The following is a 22,318-nucleotide window of genomic DNA, read 5'->3' on the forward strand; positions in this document are numbered from 1 at the left end:
ATCTGCCCCCTGGTGGATGAGGCTGTCTAAGAGGCTTGTGCAGGCTTCCTGGTGGGAGGGACTGGTACCTGCCCACTGGTGGGTAGAGCTGGCTCTTGCCCCTCTGGTGGGCAGGGCTGTGTCAAGGGGTGTGTTTATCAGGCAGCTGTTTACTCAGGAAGGCTTTAGGCAGCTGGTCTGCTGATTGATGGGGCTGTGTTCGCACCCTGTTGTTTGTTTGGCCTGAGACATCCCAGCACTGGAGCCTACAGGCTGTTGGGTGGAGCCAGGTCTTGATGAGAAAATGGCAGCCTCCAGGAGGGCTCATGCCAATGAGTACTCCCCAGAACTACCATCACCAGTGTCCTCGTCCGCACAGTGAGCCACAGACACCCCCCCCCCAACCTCCGCAGGAGACCCTTCAGTACTAGCAGGTAAGTTTCTTATGAGGTCATTGCTTTTTTACCTGGGTCCTGGTGCACGCAAGGCCGTGTGTGTGCCCTGCAAGAATGGAGTTTGTTTCCCCCAGTGCTGTGGAATTCCTGTAATCAAATCCCGCTGGCCTTCAAAGCCACATTCTCTGGGGGCTCCTCCTCCTGTTGCCAGACCCCCAGGCTGGGGAGCCTGACGTGGGGCTCAGAACTTTTACTCCTGTGGGAGAACTTCTGTAGTATAATTATTTTCCAGTTTGTGGGTCGCCCACCCAGCATGTATGGGATTTGATTTTATCGCCATTGCACTGCTCCTACCATCTCGTTGTGGCTTCTTCTTTGTCTTTGCATACAGATACAGGTATCTTTTTTGGTAGGTTCCAGCATTTTTTTGTCAGAGGTAGTTCAGCAGTTAGTTGTGATTTTGGTGTTTCCGTAAGAGGGGGTGAGCTCACATCCTTCTACTCCGTCTTGTCTTCTCCTGCTTTATTATTTCTCCATAGCAAAGTACAGGTGGTTTTGCTGTAAGCAATATATAATTCCTAAAAATTACTGTACTGCAGAATTGTATAATAAAAACCCACAGGGGCTATGGTGTGGAGGAGGGGAAGCACAGCTTTACATATGTTAAATTATTAAGAAATATGCAGATACAATAAATGTGCTTTTTCTTTTTTATTTGTTTATTGAAGCATGGTTGACTTATAGGTTTCAGGTGTACAGCATAGTAATTTGATGTTTTATGGATTACACAATGTACAAAATTAGTATGAAATATTGACTATATTCCCTGTACTGTATGTTACAACCCTGTGCCTTATTGAAAGACCTGAAGTTGGCTTGTGGAAGTAGGCATTGGAAGGGTTCCGCATGTGAATTATGTAGTAGGTAAAACAATATAAAGCACTTACCTGAAATTGGATGGAAAGTTGTAACACCAGATGTGGTTGAGGGGTGGCTCATAATATGTAGTGAACTCAGGCAGCTGGTAGATGTTTGAGAGGGATGTGTGTGTGTCTGTGTATTTGTGCACAAATTACGTCTATTCCTACACAGCTCCATTCAGTTGGGTGCAATTTTTTGCATTCACCTAGAGAAAAGCTTATATTTGTTATGGATATAATTGTACCTAAGCAAATGTGAGAATCACATAATGTTTAAGTTGTCCCCTAATATATAAATTGCTTGGAATAAATTTGTCCTCAAAACAAGCATTACAGTAAAACTATTTTTCTGTTGGTAATTATGTGTGAGGAAATACTTTGAGCCTTTAAAAATATCCTGTTGCTCATGTAACTGCTTAGTAGGTTTAAGAACCATTAATGATTCTCATCATTCTTTCTATATTTATTAGTTGGTATTCTATAAGGAAGAGCTCTTTCTTCTCCATTTATTTAGTCATTATATCATATAAAATTCATAGAATTTTGTTTTATGGATTTTAATCCATTACTATCATTATTTATTTTAATGCTCAAATTGTCCCACATTTGGCCAGTGAGACCTTCAGCTTGACCGCTGTATGTTATTTTACCAACTTTTTTTTTTTTTTTTTTTGCGGTACATGGGCCTCTCACTGTTGTGGCCTCTCCCGTTGCGGAGCACAGGCTCCGGACACACAGGCTCAGCGGCCATGGCTCATGGGCCTAGCCGCTCCACTGCATGTGGGATCTTCCCGGACCGGGGCACGAACCCATGTTCCCTGCATCGGAAGGTGGACTCTCAACCACTGCGCCACCAGGGAAGCCTTTACCAACATATTTTGAGCAGTACTTACTTTTGGGGAGAGCAGGGTGTTCACTTATACCTTTACCTTGCTGTGTCTGGGCCTTACAATCAGCCTTTTCCCCAAAGAACCCTAGTTTTTAGAAACCAAGATCTGTGTGTTAGATGTGTGCATTGCTGCTAGTGTCTCATTGCTTCTTAGCCCTTGCATGCAAACCCTTATTTCTATATTTATCTGGAGAACAAGAGTGCATAAGGGCACCATGAATTCACACTGATGCTTCCAATTACAGTCGAACACAACAGGGAACCTTCTACTCTTTCTCCTTTGCATATCTGTAATTTCCTACTGTAGCAGTGAAAAACACCTCCTTCTCCCCCTTATCATCAATTTATTTACTAATTTGTTCAAGTGTAGAGTGCTGTGAAAGTAGTCACAGCACTCTAGGCTGTGAAAGTAGTTTGAACATTGCTAATCTGTGCCACCATGAAATTCCTCCATTCCACCATCCCATCTTGTCTCTCAGCAGTGTTTTATTTTTTTGTGTTTTATGTCTTGCACATCTTTTGTTAAATGTGTTCCTAAGTATTTTATGGATTTTTGACACTCTTAGAAATGGATTTCTCAAATTCATTTTTCAGTTAACTGCTAGTACATAGATATAATTTGATATTTTTTCATTTGATCTGTATCTTGTGACACTATTGAATTCACTTCCTGAATTCTAGTAGTTGCTTTATAGATTCCACAGGACTTTCTGTGTAGGAAATCATACCCTTGCAAATAGATCTTTTTACTTGTTCCTTTTTAATCTTTTACCTCTTTATTGTGCTTCACTACATTGTCTAGTACCTCTAGGACAATGTTGAAAAGAAGTGGTGTGATTTGATACCCCTGCTTATTCCCAGGCTTAGGGGGAAAGCACTCAATATTCCACAATTAAGTATTATGTCTGCTGTATACTTATCATAGATGCCCTTTACCATGTGGAGGAAATTTCTTTCTATTCCTAGTTTGCTGAAAATCATATGGCTTTTGTACTTTATTCTGATAATACAATAACTTGGATTGATGTAGCATTCAAAATCAACCAATCTCACATCCCTGGGATAAATTCTACTTGGTCATGTATATTGCTGGATTCTGTTTACTAATATTTTGTTAAGGATTTTTGTATATGTGTTCATGAGGGATATTGTAATACTTTTGTCAGGATTATACTGGAATCATAAAATGACTTGTCCCTTCCTTTTTGTTCTGAAAAGGTTTTTGGTATTACTGCTTCCTTATCTGTTTGATAGAATTTATCGGTGGAAATAAAAAAAGAAATGTACTCTTTGTGAAAACACATAGCTACAATATCATCACACTAAAAAATTTTCTTATAAGTACCATTAAATAGCTAGTCAGTGTTCAAATTTCTGATCATCCCATGAATGCCAGTAAGAATACCATAACTTTAAAAGTTCTTTTGATTGAGTATATGGTAATTAAGGTAATATTTTCTTTTCCTTATATTAAGGTTCGTGACCATAAAAAATTAAGAGTGAATGCTGTTATTGCTCCTAAGAGTTCATATGCAGACAAAGCACCTTCACGACCATTGAATGAACTCAAGTAAGTCTTGAAAATATTATTAGAACTAAGCTGTTACTTTGAATATTGAATAATCATTTCTCTCAAATATATTTTAATTATTTCTTTGTCACATAAATATGTTTCTTATAGGCTGTATTATTCCCTTTTAGGATCTCTTCCTAAGTCTAAAATAAGGAAAAATCTAGGCCCAGGAACAGACCATGGTATCAGTTAGTATATGATGGTGATTTTTTAAATCAGTGGAATAATATTGGACTACTTAGTAAAAGCTAGTAAAATAGTTGGTTAGTTATTGGGAAAATAAAAGGGTAAATCATCACTTCATAATATAAAAATAATTTCCAGAAGGATCAAATGGAAAAACTGCAATTATAAAACAGCTATAAGTAAATAAAGTCTTAATTCTGTATAAAAGCAATGGTAGAAGCAACAAAAGAAGAGATTAATGGTTTGTAATTATAAATATTAAACTTTTCGGACAAGGAAATAAATCTGAATATTAATCACTTAATATTAAGTGACTAAACTATACAAAGAAAATACCTTCTGTACCATTGTCAATTTATTTTTTATTTATTGTTTAGTCACCACATGTCAACTAGGATTTTTTTTTAAATGATATTTTAAGAAGAAAAACCTAATAGTTGCTTTTCCTTTCAGACAATATGGATTTTTCTCTTATTTGCGAGAGTTATTTGATGCACCTGATCCTGTCATGAGTTACCTCTGCTGCCAGTATCACATTCATGAAGTTCCTGTAGGAACTGAAAGAACCAGAGAAAGAATTGAACGGGTAAGAAAGTACTGAATCAGTACCAAAAATGTAGTTTTGTTAAAACTTCTTAGCTTAAAGTCAAGGAAAACTTGTAATTTAGGGAAACATGCCATTGTTTTTAACCATACAGAAATTATCTTGGTATTTTCCATTTTTAATATGACATAGGACAGTGAACGTTGACTAATACTTGACGACAGGAGTGGTGTGGAGTTACCTAGAGCAGGGGCCCCCGACCCCCAGGCTGCACACACAGCAGGAGGTGAGCGGTGGGCAACCGAGCGAAGCTTCATCTGCCGCTCCCCATTTTTCCCCATCACTTGCATTACTGCCTGAATCATCCCCCCCACCCACCCAGCCCAGGTCTGTGAAAAATTGTCTTCCACGAAACTGATCGCTGGTGCCAAAAAGGTTGGGGACCGCTGACCTAGAGTAAATAAACAATACATGTAGGGTAGTTAAGTTAAAACCTGAAGAGACACGTGGCTCTCTTATGTGATTCTGCCTTGCTTGACAAACATTTGTTCAAACATTAACGGTTTAGTCATTTAAATTCTTGTATTCTGTTTTTCAGACAAATTATACTTTAGGATGGTAGGCTAGGATATGTAACTGCTTTGGTAAGCCCTCCCCTTAAAGTTTCCATTTAAGATTATCTTATGTGAATGACCACCCCTTAATAGGATTTCGTTTTCCTGTCTAGTACAGCTACATAAACTCTAAGTTCCTATATTCTGCTAATGCTGCTTGGAGTTTTCTTCTCCTTACAAGTAATCTCTAAGACTCCAAACCACCTTCATTGCTTTTATCAAAGGGAGAAACAGGGAAGAAGTCTCCTCTAGAAAAGATTTTTCCTTAATACCAAGTTGCCATATTAATACTGCTTGTAGGACCCAATTACAGACCTAACTGCTATTTATAATAGTGAACTTATTAGAGAATGTGTTTTAAATTTTTTAACAACCATTCTACAAGTATCCCTAGGATATTCATTTGTAATTTCGGGGCCTCTATATACCTCATTAACAGAAGATAGAAATGGGGGCTCATTACTAACCCATTTTGCACAGACACACCATTATTACTTATGGTAAGTTGCCTGTGTCTTCGATTAAAAATTATATTATGGTGACCATTTGGGGAAACCAAAAATACAACTCTCCATGTGGGTGTACCTCTCTCTTTGGTCTTCATAGATGGGGTTTAAAAAAAGAGGACAAGACTATATACATAGACCAATCCAATTTCTGTCATAACTTCAGAGGTAGGTAGGGTGCTATCTCTGAAGCTTAGGATCGTAGGTATTCTTTACTATTGCAGAAAGACTATAGAAAATTTGGTAAGGGCTTTCATAGCTTTACTTTGGGGCAGAAAGGAGCAGTACTGCACTTGGAAAATCCTTTCACTTTTTGAACAGTGCTTCAAGTTGATTTTTATGCACTTTTTAACATTTTGGTTAAGTCATCTAGAGAGCTTTAACTCTACTGTCTGTACTAGAAAAATAACATTGTATATAGTAAAGCAAAGTCAGACACCTAATAAAGCCCTTGACATTGTCTTAGCCATCTTTCAGAAGATACAAACCTTCATTGAGGAAATTCAGTCTTGATGTTTCATGTCTACCTAATGACAAATAATGGCTATATTTCTTCCTTAGAATAAAAATAACATTCTTTAGTGTAAGTTTTGCTTTATTATCAAGTCCTGACATTTTAGATTCTGTAAATGATTATACTCTATTTATGCAGTTGTTCTCGTTAATTTCCAAGGCTGGTCTCTGGTTAAATTGTCTGCTGACCTCCTTAGCTTAACAATGTTCTTTTTGCTGAGAGCACTCCCACCATCTCTGTCAGTTTCAATTTGCTTAAAACTTATTTTCATGAAATGTGGGTAGGCTAACCTCATCTAGGCTTTCCCTTCATTTCAAATTATTCAGCATTTGTGGATGCCAGTTCATACCCTATTAAACTAAGTATGCTTAAATATGTCTTATCTCTTCACTTAAACTTCTAGAGAGAAACAAGCCACAAGAATACTGGTAGTAAACCTTTAGAGATTGGAAAAAACTACAGCAGCCTATTCTTTATAAATAACAGTAACAGATCCAGTGTTAGGGTGTTTAGAATGTGCATTAGTTTATGAAACTCCTTAAATAAATTGTTGAGAGAAAAGATCTCCAAAAAATGCAAAGTCTTTGAAGTCCTTGAAAAGTGTGTGCATTAAGTATTCCCCAAATATACAGGAATTAAATATAAGATTATGTATCTTTGAACAATATAACTGAGGGGAGGGGAGAGTAAATGTGTTAGTTGAGATAACACAGTTCAGTCTACAGGGAAGTTGACTCCTGGTATCTCTTCTGTAGATAAAGTCCCAAAAGTACACTTACTTGGGAGAGATCGTATAGTGAAGTAGAAGTATAGCCAACTTTGGTTGTTGTTTTGGTTTTCTCCCAGTTCTCTCTTCCTTAGTGGTGTTTTCCCAAATAATAACCTGAATTTTATCACTCACCTTTTTAGAGATGTTGGGTACATTTTTTAAAAAATAAAGTATATCCTAGTATATTTTGATCTTCTAAAATTCATGAGATCTGTATTTTTAATTCGTTAGTCCTTTTAAAAATATGTCATAATTATTCTTAGATGTGCACTGAATGCGTATTTTACATTATAGGTAATACAAGAAACCCGATTAAAACAAATTTATACAGCAGAAGAAAAGTTTGTGGTGAAAACTTCTTTTTATTCAAACAAAGTTATTTCTAGTAACACATCCCTAAAAGTAGCCCAGTTTCTCACAGTCACTGTGGATCTAGAGCAAAGACGACACTTAGAAGAACAGCTAAAGGTTGGTCATTTAAAAAAAATTTTTTTTTAATTGAAGTACAGTTGATTTACAATGTTGCATTAGTTTCTGGGGTATAGCAAAGTGATTCAGTTATAGACATATACTTTTTCATATTCTTTTCCATTGTGGTTTATTACAAGATATTGAATATAGTTCCCTGTGCTATAGTAGGACCTTGTTGTTTATACATTCTATCTATAATAGTTTGCATCTGTTAATCCCAAACTCCCAATCCATCCATCCTCTGCCTCCCCCTTTCCCTTGGCAATTGCATATGTTCTCTATGTCTATGAGTGTGTTTTGTAAATAACTTTGTGTCATATTTTAGATTCCACATATAAGTGATATATAGTATTTCTCTTTCTGACTTCACTTATAATCTCTAGGTCCATCCATGTTGCTGCAAATGGCGTTATTTTGTTCTTTTTTATGGCTGAGTAGTGTTCCATTGTATGTATGTACCACATCTTCCTTATCCATTTATCTGTTGATGGACATTTAGGTTGTTTCCATGTCTTGGCCATTGTAAATAGTGCTCCTATGAACACTGGGGTGCATGTATTTTTCAAATTATAGTTTTGTCTGGATATATGCCCAGGAGTGGGATTGCTGGATCATATGGTAACTCTGTTTTTAGTTTTTTGAAGAACCTCCATACTGTTTTCCATGGTGGCTACACCAAGTTACATTCCCACCAACAGTGTAGGAGGGTTCCCTTTTCTCCACACCCTCTCCAGCATTTTTGATGACCATTCTGACTGACTGGTATGTGGTGGTACCTCGTTGTGGTTTCACTTTGCAGTTCTCTAATAATTAGCAACGTTGAACATCTTTTCATGTGCCTATTGGCCATCTGTTTATCTTCTTTGGAGAATACCTATCTAGGTCTTCTGCCCAATTTTTGATTGGATTATTTTTGAGTTATATGAGCTGTTTGTATATTTTGGAAATTAAGCTTTTGTCAGTTGCATCCTTTGCAGATATTTTCCCCTAGTCCGTAGGTTGTCTTTTCATTTTGTTTATGGTTTCCTTTCATGTGCAAAAGCTTGTAAGTTTAAGTCCCATTTGTTTATTTTTGCTTTTATTTCTTATTGCCTTGGGAGACTGACTTAAGAAAACATTGGTATGATTTATGTCAGAGAATGTATGGTGTTATGTCTTTTATATCTAAGTTAAAGATTGGTTATTTTGAGTATTAATAAAGAATATTAACTGGAGTTATAATACGTTAGCCTGTTTTTTAAATATACTAACAATATTGCATATTCCATAGGAAATTAATAGAAAATTGCAAGCAGTAGAATCAGGGTTGATTGCCTTACGTGAGACAAACAAACACCTAGAACACAAAGATAATGAACTTAGACAAAAGAAGAAGGAGCTTCTTGAAAGGAAAACCAAGAAAAGACAACTGGAACAAAAAATTAGTTCCAAACTAGGAAGGTATCTTTCAGCCTATTTTGGGGTAAGGGGGCTGGGTGGGTGGTACAAAAGCACTATAAGGATATTGTTAGTTATACGTTGTAATGACGACACAATTCCCACCAGCAATCTGCGTACAATTTCTCTCTCAAACTTACCCTCCTACCCAAAACATGGGACAAAGGGAGGTGAATCTTAAGTGTTGTGAGTTTTTCTGTTCCCTGATCTGCTGTTCTCATCCCTGGACCCCCTTTCTGTTCTTAAAAATTATTGAGGACCTTGAGGAAGTTTTGTTTCTATGGATTATACCTATTGATATTTACCAAATTAGAAATTAAATTCATTAAAACGATAATAAAGCCATACATTAACATATTTATGAAAAAGTTTTCCAAACAAAATACATCTAGCAAGAAGAATGACATTGTTTTTACATTTTTGTAAATCTCTTTAGATGAAGTCAGTTGTTTTTCATATGTGCTTCTGCATTCACTGGGTTGTGAGATGTTTTGGTTGAAGTATATGAAGAAAATCTGGCCTCACATAGATATGCAGCTGGAAAAGGGAGAAGTGCTTTAATAGACTTTTCAGTGTATGTATTATCAAAACTTGCCAAGGTGTGGTTTGTGAAAGTTTAATTGCAACATGGAATGTGAACTCATCAGTGAAGTTGTGCACTCCTACATTACTTTAAGTGCATCATTCACCCATGAATGACTTTGTTACATTATGCTAGCTTACTGTGAGATCCCAGGCAATTGTTCTCAGAACTTATTGTTTTATTTTGAATTTAGATATTTTATAGAAACTTGGAATATATAAGATGGGATAAAAGCTATTAGGGTGTTCAGTCTGGGGAAAGGAACTGTGGCTTCCAGTTTCAAGGCTTTTCCCATGTCCTGTCATGACACAGCACAGACCTTTCTGTTGTGATTGTTCTTTTATGCTTCTTTGCTATAGAATAAAAATATAGATATCAATAACATAATAAATGACAGCTCAGTCTTGAATAAGGTACAAGTTTACCTTGATCTAATATAATAGTGTTTCTAAACACATTCATAAATTAAATATTTAAAATGCTTTAAGAAAAAAAAAATTTTAAGCAAACAATTGCCCATTAACTTTTGTTTAAAAAGTCAGTAATGTACCTTGGTTGCTTAAAGCAAGATATAGCTATTTAGTCTAACTGACTGCCTAGAATTTTTTTCTACTTTAACCCTTCACTTCTGTCTTCAGTCATCTACAAGACATTTACTGTTGGACTGCTGTATTGAACTCATTGTCTAAAGCTAAACTTTCTCCTCATAAAGTAATGTTGATTTTTGTAGTGCAGTAACCTTTCATAGCCATTGTCATCCTGCTGTCTCATACCTCCAGTTACTCACTTTGGAATACTGCAGTGGTGACATGGTTAATGGTCTCTACTTGACTAGTCTCCTTCTCCGTTTAGTGCGTCCAGAATACTGTCATCCAGTTTATCTTCTTTTCACATTCCTACCCCCTTCAAGAATATCTTATAGCTCCCTACCTTTACTACATGAAATTTAATTAAATACTGCTTTCCTTTAGATTGGCTTTCAAGTTTTTCAAAATCTTATTTCACTCCACCCATTCTAATTTCCTCCCTGTCTTCCCCAAAGTCTCTTCATGTACCATTCAGTCCACTCTACAGCATCCACTGAACTTATTCATTCTTGTTTATTATTGCTTCCATCGTTTGTTCTTGATTTTTCCCTTGAGGCAACATGATGTAGTGGAAAGACTTGGACTTTGATGTCAAACACATCTTACAACATCTTACAATTTAGTATCTGGGATCTTAGGTAGCAACTTCTGAGCCTTAGTTTCTTCATCTTAAAGAGCAAAGTATTAACCTTTAGGATTGTTGTATTGCCTTTTCATTATATATTTTTTTTACCTGTTAATCAGATCTCCACAGTTAAGCTCCTTAAGGGAAGGGACTGTATTTATAAACAGTGTTTATCAGTTATGGGCCAGACACTATACTAAGTGTGTTCCATAATTTGCCTTGTTTTAGTATTCACCAGAGCCCAGTGGAGAAGTACTATTATTATTTACAGTTTATAGATGAGGAAACTGAAGCTCAGAGAAGTAAGTTGTTCAGTTATATCGCTCATTAGTGGCAAAGAGGAAATTTAAATCCATCTTTCTGATTCCAGATCCTATACCATTAGCCACTAGCATTACCTAGACCATGCTGGGCACATACTCTATCTCAAAAAATATTTTCAATCTTGAGTGGTTACACAAAATGATTGTTTAACCTAGAAGCTAGCAGTTAACATCTGAGTAGTATTGCTAAATAGCCCACCCATAAAGCAGCAGGGGGGCCTAAGAATTTGGGCTCAGTCCTTGTGTTTCCTCTGATTTCCACATCATTATGCATTTCATACAGTTTAAAGCTGATGGAACAGGATACTTGCAACCTTGAAGAGGAAGAACGAAAAGCAAGCACCAAAATCAAAGAAATAAATGTTCAAAAAGCCAAACTTGTTACTGAATTAACAAACCTGATAAAGGTAAGCCATTTTCTTAATTTCAGTCATATTTTTTTTGTTGCAGGTTGACAGCAAAATCTTAGCAAGAGATTGTATTGTTGGACATTTCTCATTATAGATCAGTAAATTGGTTTAAAGCACTCATTAAGCTAAATTATTTTATTCCAGATGACTCAAATATACAAGAAAACTTTAAAATTCTCTTAGAATAAAATTATAAAAAGAATTATTTGATAGAGGTATCAGTCACATTAGAAAAATGTTATTTTTTTCATGGTTTATAATTTTGTTTTTTAAAAGAAACTATTGTTTTTCTTAGTTGTAAAACAAACTCATAGGGGTTTTTTATTCCTAGATTTGTACTTCTTTGCATATACAAAAAGTAGATTTAATTCTTCAAAATACTACAGTGATCTCCGAGAAGAACAAATTAGAATCAGATTATATGGCTGCTTCATCACAGCTACGTCTCACAGAGGTAAAATGTTTACTTTTATTTTTTATTTTGGGGCTTCAGACCAGTTTGAAAATGTGTGTGTGCAGGGGGGGGGTGTATGTATATACGTATATATATATATATATATATATATATATATATCTCATTCCTTGCAATATGCAGTTTTTTTATGCTCTTTAATTTACAAATTTAATGCATCCTGCTGATGAGGAAGCAATATTTGAAACCCTTTGTATGTATTCTGCATTTTATGTTATTTGATTGGGGGAGGTGTGGTAATAATCAGAAAAGAGAATTAGAGTCCCTGATTTAGTCACTTGAAGACCAAAGTCTCATGTCTGCTTTCTTAACCAATATAAATTATAGTTGTTACTGTTACCAAGCAGCAACTAGCTTTCTTAACCAATATAAATTATAGTTGTTACTGTTACCAAGCAGCAACTAGTAGCTTTTATTGCAGTTTGTATCCCATAAAGTAAACTGCAGATGAGTTCTAATCAACACTGAGAGTGGCCTTAGTGTGTAATCTTGGTGATTTAACCTTCTGTTAATACCTGTGAAACGATGATAAATATCGAAATAGTGGGGGGTCGGGGGTGATGTACTAAGTTAACATAAATTCCAGAGAAGAACTGGCAACAAAATGAGTTAGTATAACAGTGGGATAGTTTTTGAGTCTTTCAACTCCTTTCCCAAAAACAGAAGAGCAACTAGGATAACGTAGCAGTTAACAAACAACCCATGGACAACATATACAACAAACCAAGCTTTAAGGTATCCCTATAGGTGTACTGCAGTATATTCTCACACTTAACCACCCAGGGTTAACATCAGGCTAGTTAAGGGCTTAGTCCTCAATAAAACTACCCTTACTTCAAATGCTAGCTGCAAGTTCAGAGGTCCCCAGGCCACCTGCACTTCTGACTAACTGGCTACAAATTCAAGAGCTCTTATGACTCCCCCAGGTTCTGTAATTAACTAGAGTGACTCACAGAACTGAAGAAATGGCTATATTTAACAATTACAGTTTTATTATAAACGATACAAATCCCTACTAGTCAAATGAAGAGACATGTAGGGTGAGGTCTGGGAGGGTCCTGAACACAGTTTCTGTACACTTTTCTGGTGAAATCAGGATGTGTCACCCTCCTGCCATCAGTGTGTTCACTAACCAAGAAGCTCTATGGAGCTTCAGTGTTCAGGACATTTATTAGGGTTGCATTACCTAGGCATGATTGATTGGATCATTGGCCATGTGGTTGAACTCAATCTCCAGCCCTCCTCCCTGGAATTCAAGAGATTGGGAGGACAATAATAAGACTCAAAGCCCCAGCCCTCCCCTCTAGTCACATGATTTGTCTTTCTGGCGTTGCCTTCGCCCATCCTGAGTCACTCCTTAGCATAGTAAAGTCAGGTGTGATCCTAGTAGGGGCCCATGAATAACAAAGACAGACACTCCTATCACTCAGACAATTCCTAGGGTTTTAGAGTCTTCCTCCCAAGAACCAGGGACAAACATCAGTCAAATTCTATATTTTACAACACCTGTGAACTCCAAACTATAGGTGGGTAAGATCAAATCAGCAGCAGCATCAAGACTGGTGTGGTATCAGAAAGTATGTGGTAAGAAGCAGAGGGAAGGCTCCAAGAATCCAAAAATCAAGTCACCAACAGGTACTCATCTCTAAAGAAGAGAGGCCCCATTTGGTGTGGAAAGTTCAGCAGACCAATTTGAGAGCAGCTGAAACTGGGAGGTGACCATAGACTCAAGAAAGGTCAGGTGGTGCTGGGGTGGTGGTTTAGGCCTTGTGAACTCTCAAATTAACCGAAACTGCTTTGCAGAACAAAGCTGCTTACTGAGGAGAACTAGAACTACAGGATAGACTAAGGAGATAGTAAGCATGTATCATGTGATTATAAGGCTGACACAGTAGCTAAAGGCACAACAGTCTAAACATGGGAGAAGGGAGACAGTGTAAGTAAAATGGAATATATTTGCTGATTGTCCTATAGGTACTATCAGGAAATAAAAGGATACTACTTCAGATTAGATGCTTTGGGAGAGGGAAATGAGGGAGAATTTCAATATTGTTTATAGTAGGAACCAGTATCTCAAAAAAGATATTAAGGCCGTAAGGATATTGCATAAGATATTTTGCACATAAATAATCTTTCAAATAAAAATAGCTTTCCTGGGCTTCCCTGGTGGTGCAGTGGTTGAGAGTCCGCCGGCTGATACAGGGGACGCAGGTGGATGCCCCGGGAAGATCCCACATGCTGCGGAGCAGCTGGGCCCGTGAGCCATGGCCGCTGAGCCTGCGCGCCCGGAGCCTGTGCTCCACAACTGGAGAGGCCACAGCAGTGAGAGGGCCGCGTACCGCAAAAAAAAAAAAAAAAAAAAAAAAATAGCTTTCCTAAATGCCAACAATAGATGAAAAAGGGAGAAGGGGACAATATAAAACAGATTACATCACTGAAGATTAGATATTTAATTTATATACATATTAAGACAACACAATGGCAGAACTTAGGCCAAACATCATATCATTAAATATAAGTGGAGACAATTTATCTTTTTAAAAATTTTTTTGAAGTAAATTCCAATACTATGCATAATATGAGAGGCACATCTAAAAGAAAGAGATTCAAAAAGGTTTAAAATGAAAGGACAATGAGCACAAGGGATCTTTGGGGGTCAAAAAGGCTCAAAATATTAATCAAAAATATATGATAAACCTATTAATTTCATAATTGATGCTTAAAATATTAATGGTCACCTTTGGAGGATATTGGGAACAAGCTCATGATTTTCAAAAATGGCAAAGAAAGAACCTAGCATTTATGCTGTCTTTTTTATGTGAACTATTTAGGATAAACAAATGAGATGGGGAAGTTTTTCTTTACAGAAGTATTTCAGTTAATAAATGCAGAAGGAAAAAAAAGAAAGAAAAGAAAAATGCAGATGGAATTATAGTGTTAGAATATCACCACCTTGTAGCTGCTAATGAATCAGTGGATCACATTAGCTGCTAACATCACAAAAAGATAGCCAGATATTTATCTATGTGTATCCTGATGGAAGGACATGACACAACACCACCTATGAACTAATGTTGTGAAAAAATCAAATTTCAACCCGATTAAGCCTCTAGAACAAGGTTTCTCAGTCTCAGCACTATGAATATTTTGAACTGGATAATTCTTTTTGTGGGGGGCTGTCTTTACCAGCATCCCTGGCCTCTATTTGCTAGATGCCAGTAGTACACCGTTCCCTCAGCTGTGACAACCAAAAATATTTCCAGACACTGCCCTGGGGAGCAGAATTGCCCCCATTCAGAACCATTGCTCTAAAACTACAGTTTACAGGAAATACAGGAGAGCAAAAAATATGCTAAATGACTCCACAGGAATACAGTCAGCAAAATCTAGAACGTAAGGGACTATATAGGGACAAATCATTTACTTTAGCACTGTCCAATAGGAATATAGTGCAAGCTGTATGTCATTATAAAGTCTCTAGTGACCAAATTTTAAGAAGTAAAAAGAAATAGGTAAAATTATCTATCCATTTAATAGTATATTTAACTCAGTAAATTAAAATGTTATTTCAACATGTAATCAATATTGGAAAATTATTGAGATATTTTACAATTTTATAATAAGCCCTCAAAATACTGTAATAAATACTTACATCTGAATTTAGATGATAAATTTTCATCACAAATATTAGATTTTATAAAACTTAAGAGCTGCAAAAGTAAATTCATATACTCAGATTATTCTAAACATTTTCTGGTGGCTAAAGTGAGTATTGATTTTAAATTATTTTAAATTAAAAATTTATTCTCTCAGAACTCTAGTCACATATGACTTGTGCCTTACTTTATTGGGCAGTGCAGTACTGTAACGAAGATAAAAAGGGGAGAGGAAATGTATAAGCTAAAAGGGACTTAAAAAACGTACTAACCAAATACTATGTGTGGACATTATTTTGATCCTGATTTGAGCAAAGCAACTACTTAAAGAAGAAGTTCTAAGAAATGGAATTTTGAATATTGACTCAATATCTGATAATATTAGAGTTTACTGACAGTATTTTTTAAGTTTGATAATGTGGTTATGGATTTTTTTATCTTTTAGAAATACATTGCCGTAATATTTGCAAAGAAAATAATGTTTGGAATTGCTTCAAAATAATCCAGGGAGGGGGCCACGTGGGGAGCGAGTGTAGATGAAACTGTGATGGTCATGAGTTGAAAATTGTTGAAGAAGCTGGATGGTAGATACATAAAGGTTTATTATACTGTTCTCTCTCCTGTTTCATATATTTCTACATTTCCCATAATAAAAAGTAAATGTTTCTATTCTTGGCCATGATGAAACAGGGGCTCAGTTTACCCTCTTATTTTAAACCACTAAAAGATGGGACAAAGTATATAAAACAAAGATTTTCAGACATTGAATAACAGGCAGCACAGGACAGTGATTCCCTAAGAGAAGGGAAAACAGAACCAGGTGAGCTCTACAATTGCCTTAATTAGCTTATTGCCTGGAGAGTTTCTAGGCCACGATGTAGGGAAGAGGGATTTAATAGGAGAGAGCATAACAGTACAAATCCTACAGACATTAAAAGGATTTGTTCACTGAAATGAACAAATTTCTTAAAAGATACAAGCTATCAAAGATCACTGAAGAAGGAGCTAATTAGAATAGCCCTATATTTACTAAAGAAATCATATTTGTAGTTAAAAGTCTTCCCATAAAGAAAACTACGGGCCCAGTGGCTTCACTGTTGAATTCTACCAAGCATTTAAAATAATTAATATCAATTCTATCTAAAGTCTAGAAAAGGTGAAAAGGAAGGGAATACGTGTTGACACATTATATGAGGCCAGCCTTAGATATCAAAACCAGACAAAAGAAAACTACACACCAATATCTCTCATGAACATAGATGAAGAAATTCTTAATAAAATGTTAGCAAATCAAATTCAGCAGTATATAAGAGTAGTCTATCCTAACTAAATGAGTTTATCCCAGAAATACAAGGTTGATTCACTTTAAATCTCTACTAGAAATGTGCAACAAGGCAAGAAAAAGAGAAGGCTTACATATTGAAAAGGGAGAAGAGACCTGCCCATTTCAGACAAGTATGATATTTCTGTGGAAAATATTAAGGAATGTACAGAAATGCTTCTAGTTGAATTTAGCAAGGTTGCAGGATACAAGTTTCAATATGTAGAAATCAGTTGTGGTTCCGTCTGCTAGCAGTGAACAATTTGAAACTGAAATTTAAAAATACTGTATACAATAGCATCAAAAATATTAAGTACGTAGGGATGTATATATTTTGGGTTGGCCAAAAAGTTCATTCGGGTTTATTTGTAAGATGCTACAAAAGCCCGAACGAACTTTTTGGCCAGCCCGATATATATGACCTATACACTAAAAACTATAAAAGTAAACGGAATTGATTGTGTTCATGGATCAGTGATTCAAGATTTGTTAGAATGTCAGTGCTCCTCCAAATCTGTAGACTCGGTAAAATTCCTAGCAGGGTTTTTGGAAGGGTTTTAGTTTTTGGAAGTTGACAAGCTTATTCTAGAATGCAGTGGGCTTAGAAGAACTTTGAGAAAGAACAAATTGTATGACAGAAACTACCTAATTTTAAGACTTATTACAAAGCTACAGTAATGAAGACACCATTGTATTGGTGTAAAAATAGACATATGGATCAGTGGAACAGAGAATCCAGAAATAGATACACATATATACAGTCTGTTGTTTTTTGGCAAAGATACTGAGGCAATTTAACGTAGAAAGAATAGTTTAACAAATAGTGCTGGGACAATTGAATAGTCACATACAAAAAATGAACCACAACCCTTACCTCATACCATATACAAATGGATCATAGACTTAAATGTAAGAACTAAAGCTATAAAACTTCTTGAAGAAAACATAAGAGAAAATCTTAGTGACCTTAGTTTTGACAAAATAGAATAAATAGAACACTAAAAGCATGAATTATAAAGGGAAAGAAATCAGAAGTTGTACTTCCTCAAAATTAAAAATTTTTCAGTAGACACTGCTAAGGCAGGCTACACACTGGGGAAATGTATTTGCAAAACATACATCTGACAGAGGACTTGTATTTAGATGAAGGGCTCTTACTATGGGCCAAATCTAGCCTAAGGTCTGTTTATGTAAAGTCCCTGCAAGCTAAGAATAGTTTCTGCATTTTTAAAAGCCTCCACCCAAAAAAAGAAGAACATGTAACAGACTGTATGTGGCCCTCAAAACCTAAAATATTTACTTAGTGGCTCTGTATAGAAAAAGTTTGCTGACCCCCGATAGATACTATAACAAGAACTCTTAACAATCATCAATATAAGCAAGACAATTCAGTCAAAAAAACAGGCCAGAGATTTAAACATAGTCTTCACTAAAGTATACAGAGAGCAAATGATCACATGAAAAGGTGCCCAACCTTATTAGTCAGTAGGGAAATGTGAATTAAAGCCATAATGAGCTATCACCACAGACCTACTAGAATGATTTAAAATTTTAAGACTGACCAAACCAAAGTGCTGGTGAGGGTGTGGAGCATCTGGCACTTGCATACATTTCTAGTAGAGATTTAAAGTGAATAACCACTTTGGAAGACCACTTGAGAGATTCTTAAATGCTAAACATATACCTGCCGTGTGAGCCAGCCATTCCTCTCCCAGTATTTACCCAAGAGAAATAAAAGTGTACGTCCATGGAAGACTAGTACACAAATGTGTAGCAACTTTCTTTGTAATAGCTAAAAAATATGAAATTCTACAAAATGCAGAATGCTTAGTGACTGAAATAAATCAGTGGTTACCTGCGAAGGGTACAGTGGGATGGATTACAGACGGATACACAGTTGTTGAAGGCGATAGACATGTTCATTATTAGTGGTGATGGTTTCACTGATGTACATATTTGTCAAAATTCATCAAGTTGTACACTTTATATATGTGCAGGTTATTTATCCATTAGTTACACTTCAGAACTGAAAAATTTAAGGAAAAAACTTATGAAGTCTTTTTTCAAGTATGAAATTTTATATACAAGAGTAAAACGAGTAATATAACATCCATGTGTCCACTGTCTCTTCTAACAGATGTAACACTTCGCCATAATTGTTGCAGGGTTTTAAGACTATTCATGTATTCAGAGTCCCCTTGTACCCTTTCCTATCTATTCTTCTACTTTGCTAGAATATACTCCTTTCTGGCAGTGGTCTGTACATGATTCACTTTACACTTACCAGAAACAAACGCGTTGGGTAAAAGTGAACTATAGTAGTATCTTTCAGTGGAAAGAGTCTTGAGAGGCTGGGTAGCCATAGGATTGCATAGATGAATGGAAAGATTAAATCAGAGTAGAAGAAGAGCTTCATTATTCTGAAGCCAGCTTCTTCAAACTCTCTGGCTTCTTGAAAAAGCTTATGGCTAGAAGAAATGGGAAAAAACCAAGAATTTTGCTAGCAGGTAAGCATCTTAAAGTACGCAAGCACAAACACACCTAGCCAAAAGGAGCTGAAGGTCAGGTTCCATATCCTAGGGTTGTGGGTAGTTCAGTTTGAGCAAAAACCGGAGGGTTGGAAGAGGGGAAAGTTCCACCCCACCCAAAGAAAAGGGGTGGAGGAAGACAGGAAGGCAGCGGGTGTAGCAGTAGTCACTCTGAATATGTAGAAGAGATCCGGCAAAGAAACTTGGGTCGGGGGTGTGGGGGTGGGTGCTGGATGTGGAACAAGTTTCCAGTGGAGAGCTCATCAGTGTTTACTTCGTGGGAACATAAGGGAAGTCATCTGCAGATCGTGTGTTCTCTTGGTAAATAATGATAGAGCCCATGCCAAAGTTTCTTCATTGATTGAGCCTGTGAACCTGGTTGTTGAGTATGGTGTTATAGAAGAGATTTCATGAAGGAATTGACCCCTTATGCAGATATATGGAGCTTTCCGTCCGGTCACACGAGACAGTATTTGATCCTGCTGCCTGAAGTTTTGTTTTTGAATTAAGTGTCAATGAGAACTTAAGAAAATTACGGGTGTCATGTTACATAAGTATCACAAAATCATGTTCACTTTGGAGTAAGCCCTCTCCCAGACTTCAGCCCCTGTTGACATGCTTAGAGATACTCTTCAGCAGCCTTAGTTCACATAGATGTACTAAGATTAGGTGCAAACTGTGACTCATCCATTTTGTTAGTAGTAGCAGAAATAGTAATATTTTGAGTTGAGCTAACTACTCTGGAGAGTAGGAAAGTACTTGTGAGGAGGTTTTGTTTTCAATCTTTGAGTCACTAATTTTTTACAAAGATGGCCACATTATACTGTCTAGAGAAATAATCTGATTAGCTGCGTGTCACTCTAGATTTTGTTACCTGGAAATAATACCCACTCAGTTCTCAGCCTCTTACCATACTCACACACACATCTTGTCAGGTTTTTCCATACTAATCTTATTTGATACTACCCCTGGCTTTATTTTGTATTTCCTCAACAATATTTTGCAGCATGGTTTCCCTTTTTTATATGTTGATCTGAAAGTTATTAAGTGCTTTTTATTCTTAATTGTCTTACCAACCCTTTTGTAAGGTTCTTTTATTTCTTACACTATGTTTTGATAAGTTTTGTTACTGACTGATCATAGTCACCAACCACACATTTTAAACAGTCAAGAATGATGAGTAGAAGATACAGAGAATAAGTGTTTGGTAGTTCATTTTCTCTTTCATTTGCTCTTTTTCCTTCTCATGTTTGCTGTCACTTACCCATATTTGTTCTTACCTATTCTTCTGCTGTCCTACTGCATTTGAAACAAAAGGAAATCATTTCCTTCCTTCCTTCCCTCCCTCCCCTCCTCCTTTGGACACACTGCAGGTTGTACTAAGGAACCATTACTGCCACTTCAGGGTTTGTCTTTTACCCTGATCATGAAAACAAGTTCACAAAAGAAGGCTGACACAAAAATTCAGTAGGGATTGTATTCGTGAAGGAACTTAGGGATAGGGATAACTAACCACCACTGAGTTTCAAACTTCCTCAAATTATTGGAAGGCAAATAGGGGAAAAAGGGTTCCAGACCCATAAAACATCTCCAGAGGTATGTCATTACTTTCTGGAATATTTTTATGACAAGTTAATAAGCTGACTGAATCCAGATATGGAGGGGACAGATGGATGTACAGGTTACTTGGTCTTTTACTTTGGGCAGCGTTCCTAACCACTCCAAGCCTACTGTCTTCAGCCATAGGTATTATGGTACCTAACTTGCAGGGATATTTGTGATAGTAAATTCAATAATACATATCATGATGCTTAGTGTGTGCCTAGCATGAAGCCCATATTTCCTTAAGAAGTATAGATTTACATCAGGTTTAATATTACAAGAATTGGAAGTTGTTAAATTTATTTACCCTAATACTAAATTTAGAAATTCTGTGCTTTCATCTAATGTTCTTTCCTCTGCCTGCCTGCTTACTACTCTTCCACAAAAAACAACTTCAGAGGACTTTTTTTTTCCAATTTAAATGAGATATATGTATTTGGCGGGAAAAAATCCTTTCCCAAGTAAATAGTATTATTGTCACTGTTTACTATTAGATTGATTGAAATAGAATTTGTAAGCTTGTATATTAAAATGTCAGTGAAGACCACTGATTTCTAAACTTCAAATTCGACGTTAAAATTTTAAGCTGCTTAAAGATTAAATACTTTTCATATTTCTAAAATATATATGCAGTCCAATATGAACGAAAACTTATGGTTAACATTTGAATTTGAAATCAATTAAATTGGAATGAAGTTTGATTCTTTTCTTTATATGAAAGGAAAATTGAGGAAGAAATGTTTTGATCTACAGCCAGTTTTTAAGCATAAGTTTATGCTACCTAGAACGTAGCTTAATTCCTTTCACACCAAAATGGCTTTCATTTTGTTTCACTCTTATTTTAATAAATTAAGTAGAATATTTACTGTGTTAAGTTTATGTGCAACATATATTCAGTAAGAAATTCTGTGAACAATCTGATTTTTTCCACTAGAGGGCCCTCTTAGAGAAGGTTTTTCTTGTTTAGTGTCAAGGTATTTCTGTACAACTTCCATAACAATTGAACTTTATCAAAAGATTTTCAGAGAAAAGATAATACTTATTCATTTCTTTCAGGGTATGTACCTACAGAGTAATCTTTTCTGAGATGTTGGTGGGGGATATTTTGTAACTTTGCCATTTTCTCCCCTTATGTTTTACACAGATGAACTGTTTCTGTGGCCTTTTAACTGTTAAAGGCTAGATTCTATGAAGAAATGTAAATAAGCCCTTTTCACTAGCCTGAATTCACAGTGTTATCTTATATAATTGGACTCGTTCTGCACCCCACCCCCGCAGAAAAACTCAGTAAGAATTATGGGGTGGGGGAAGAACAGGTGCTATGTGAATAGTGTCACAAACATGTATGTATAGAAACAACATTGTCTTTTTTTTTTTTTTTGGCTGCATTGGGTCTTCATTGCTGCGCGCAGGC

General features: G+C 36.2%; 1 protein-coding gene across 2 annotated transcripts in view; it reads left to right on the forward strand.

The window, feature by feature from the left end:
• Positions 1-22,318, forward strand: part of SMC5 (structural maintenance of chromosomes 5) — a 103,559-nt gene that overhangs the window by 67,913 nt on the left and 13,328 nt on the right. For both annotated transcript variants that reach the window (XM_029201848.1, XM_029201849.1), the window contains exons 12-17: positions 3,659-3,753; positions 4,396-4,528; positions 7,184-7,357; positions 8,631-8,800; positions 11,199-11,322; positions 11,657-11,779. In XM_029201848.1, coding sequence (XP_029057681.1) covers positions 3,659-3,753; positions 4,396-4,528; positions 7,184-7,357; positions 8,631-8,800; positions 11,199-11,322; positions 11,657-11,779 — 819 coding nt within the window. The remainder of the gene's footprint in view (positions 1-3,658; positions 3,754-4,395; positions 4,529-7,183; positions 7,358-8,630; positions 8,801-11,198; positions 11,323-11,656; positions 11,780-22,318) is intronic.

This window comes from Monodon monoceros, unplaced genomic scaffold (assembly GCF_005190385.1).
Source record: "Monodon monoceros isolate NGI ecotype Baffin Bay Population unplaced genomic scaffold, NGI_Narwhal_1 Super_Scaffold_5, whole genome shotgun sequence".
Classification (NCBI taxonomy): domain Eukaryota; kingdom Metazoa; phylum Chordata; class Mammalia; order Artiodactyla; family Monodontidae; genus Monodon; species Monodon monoceros.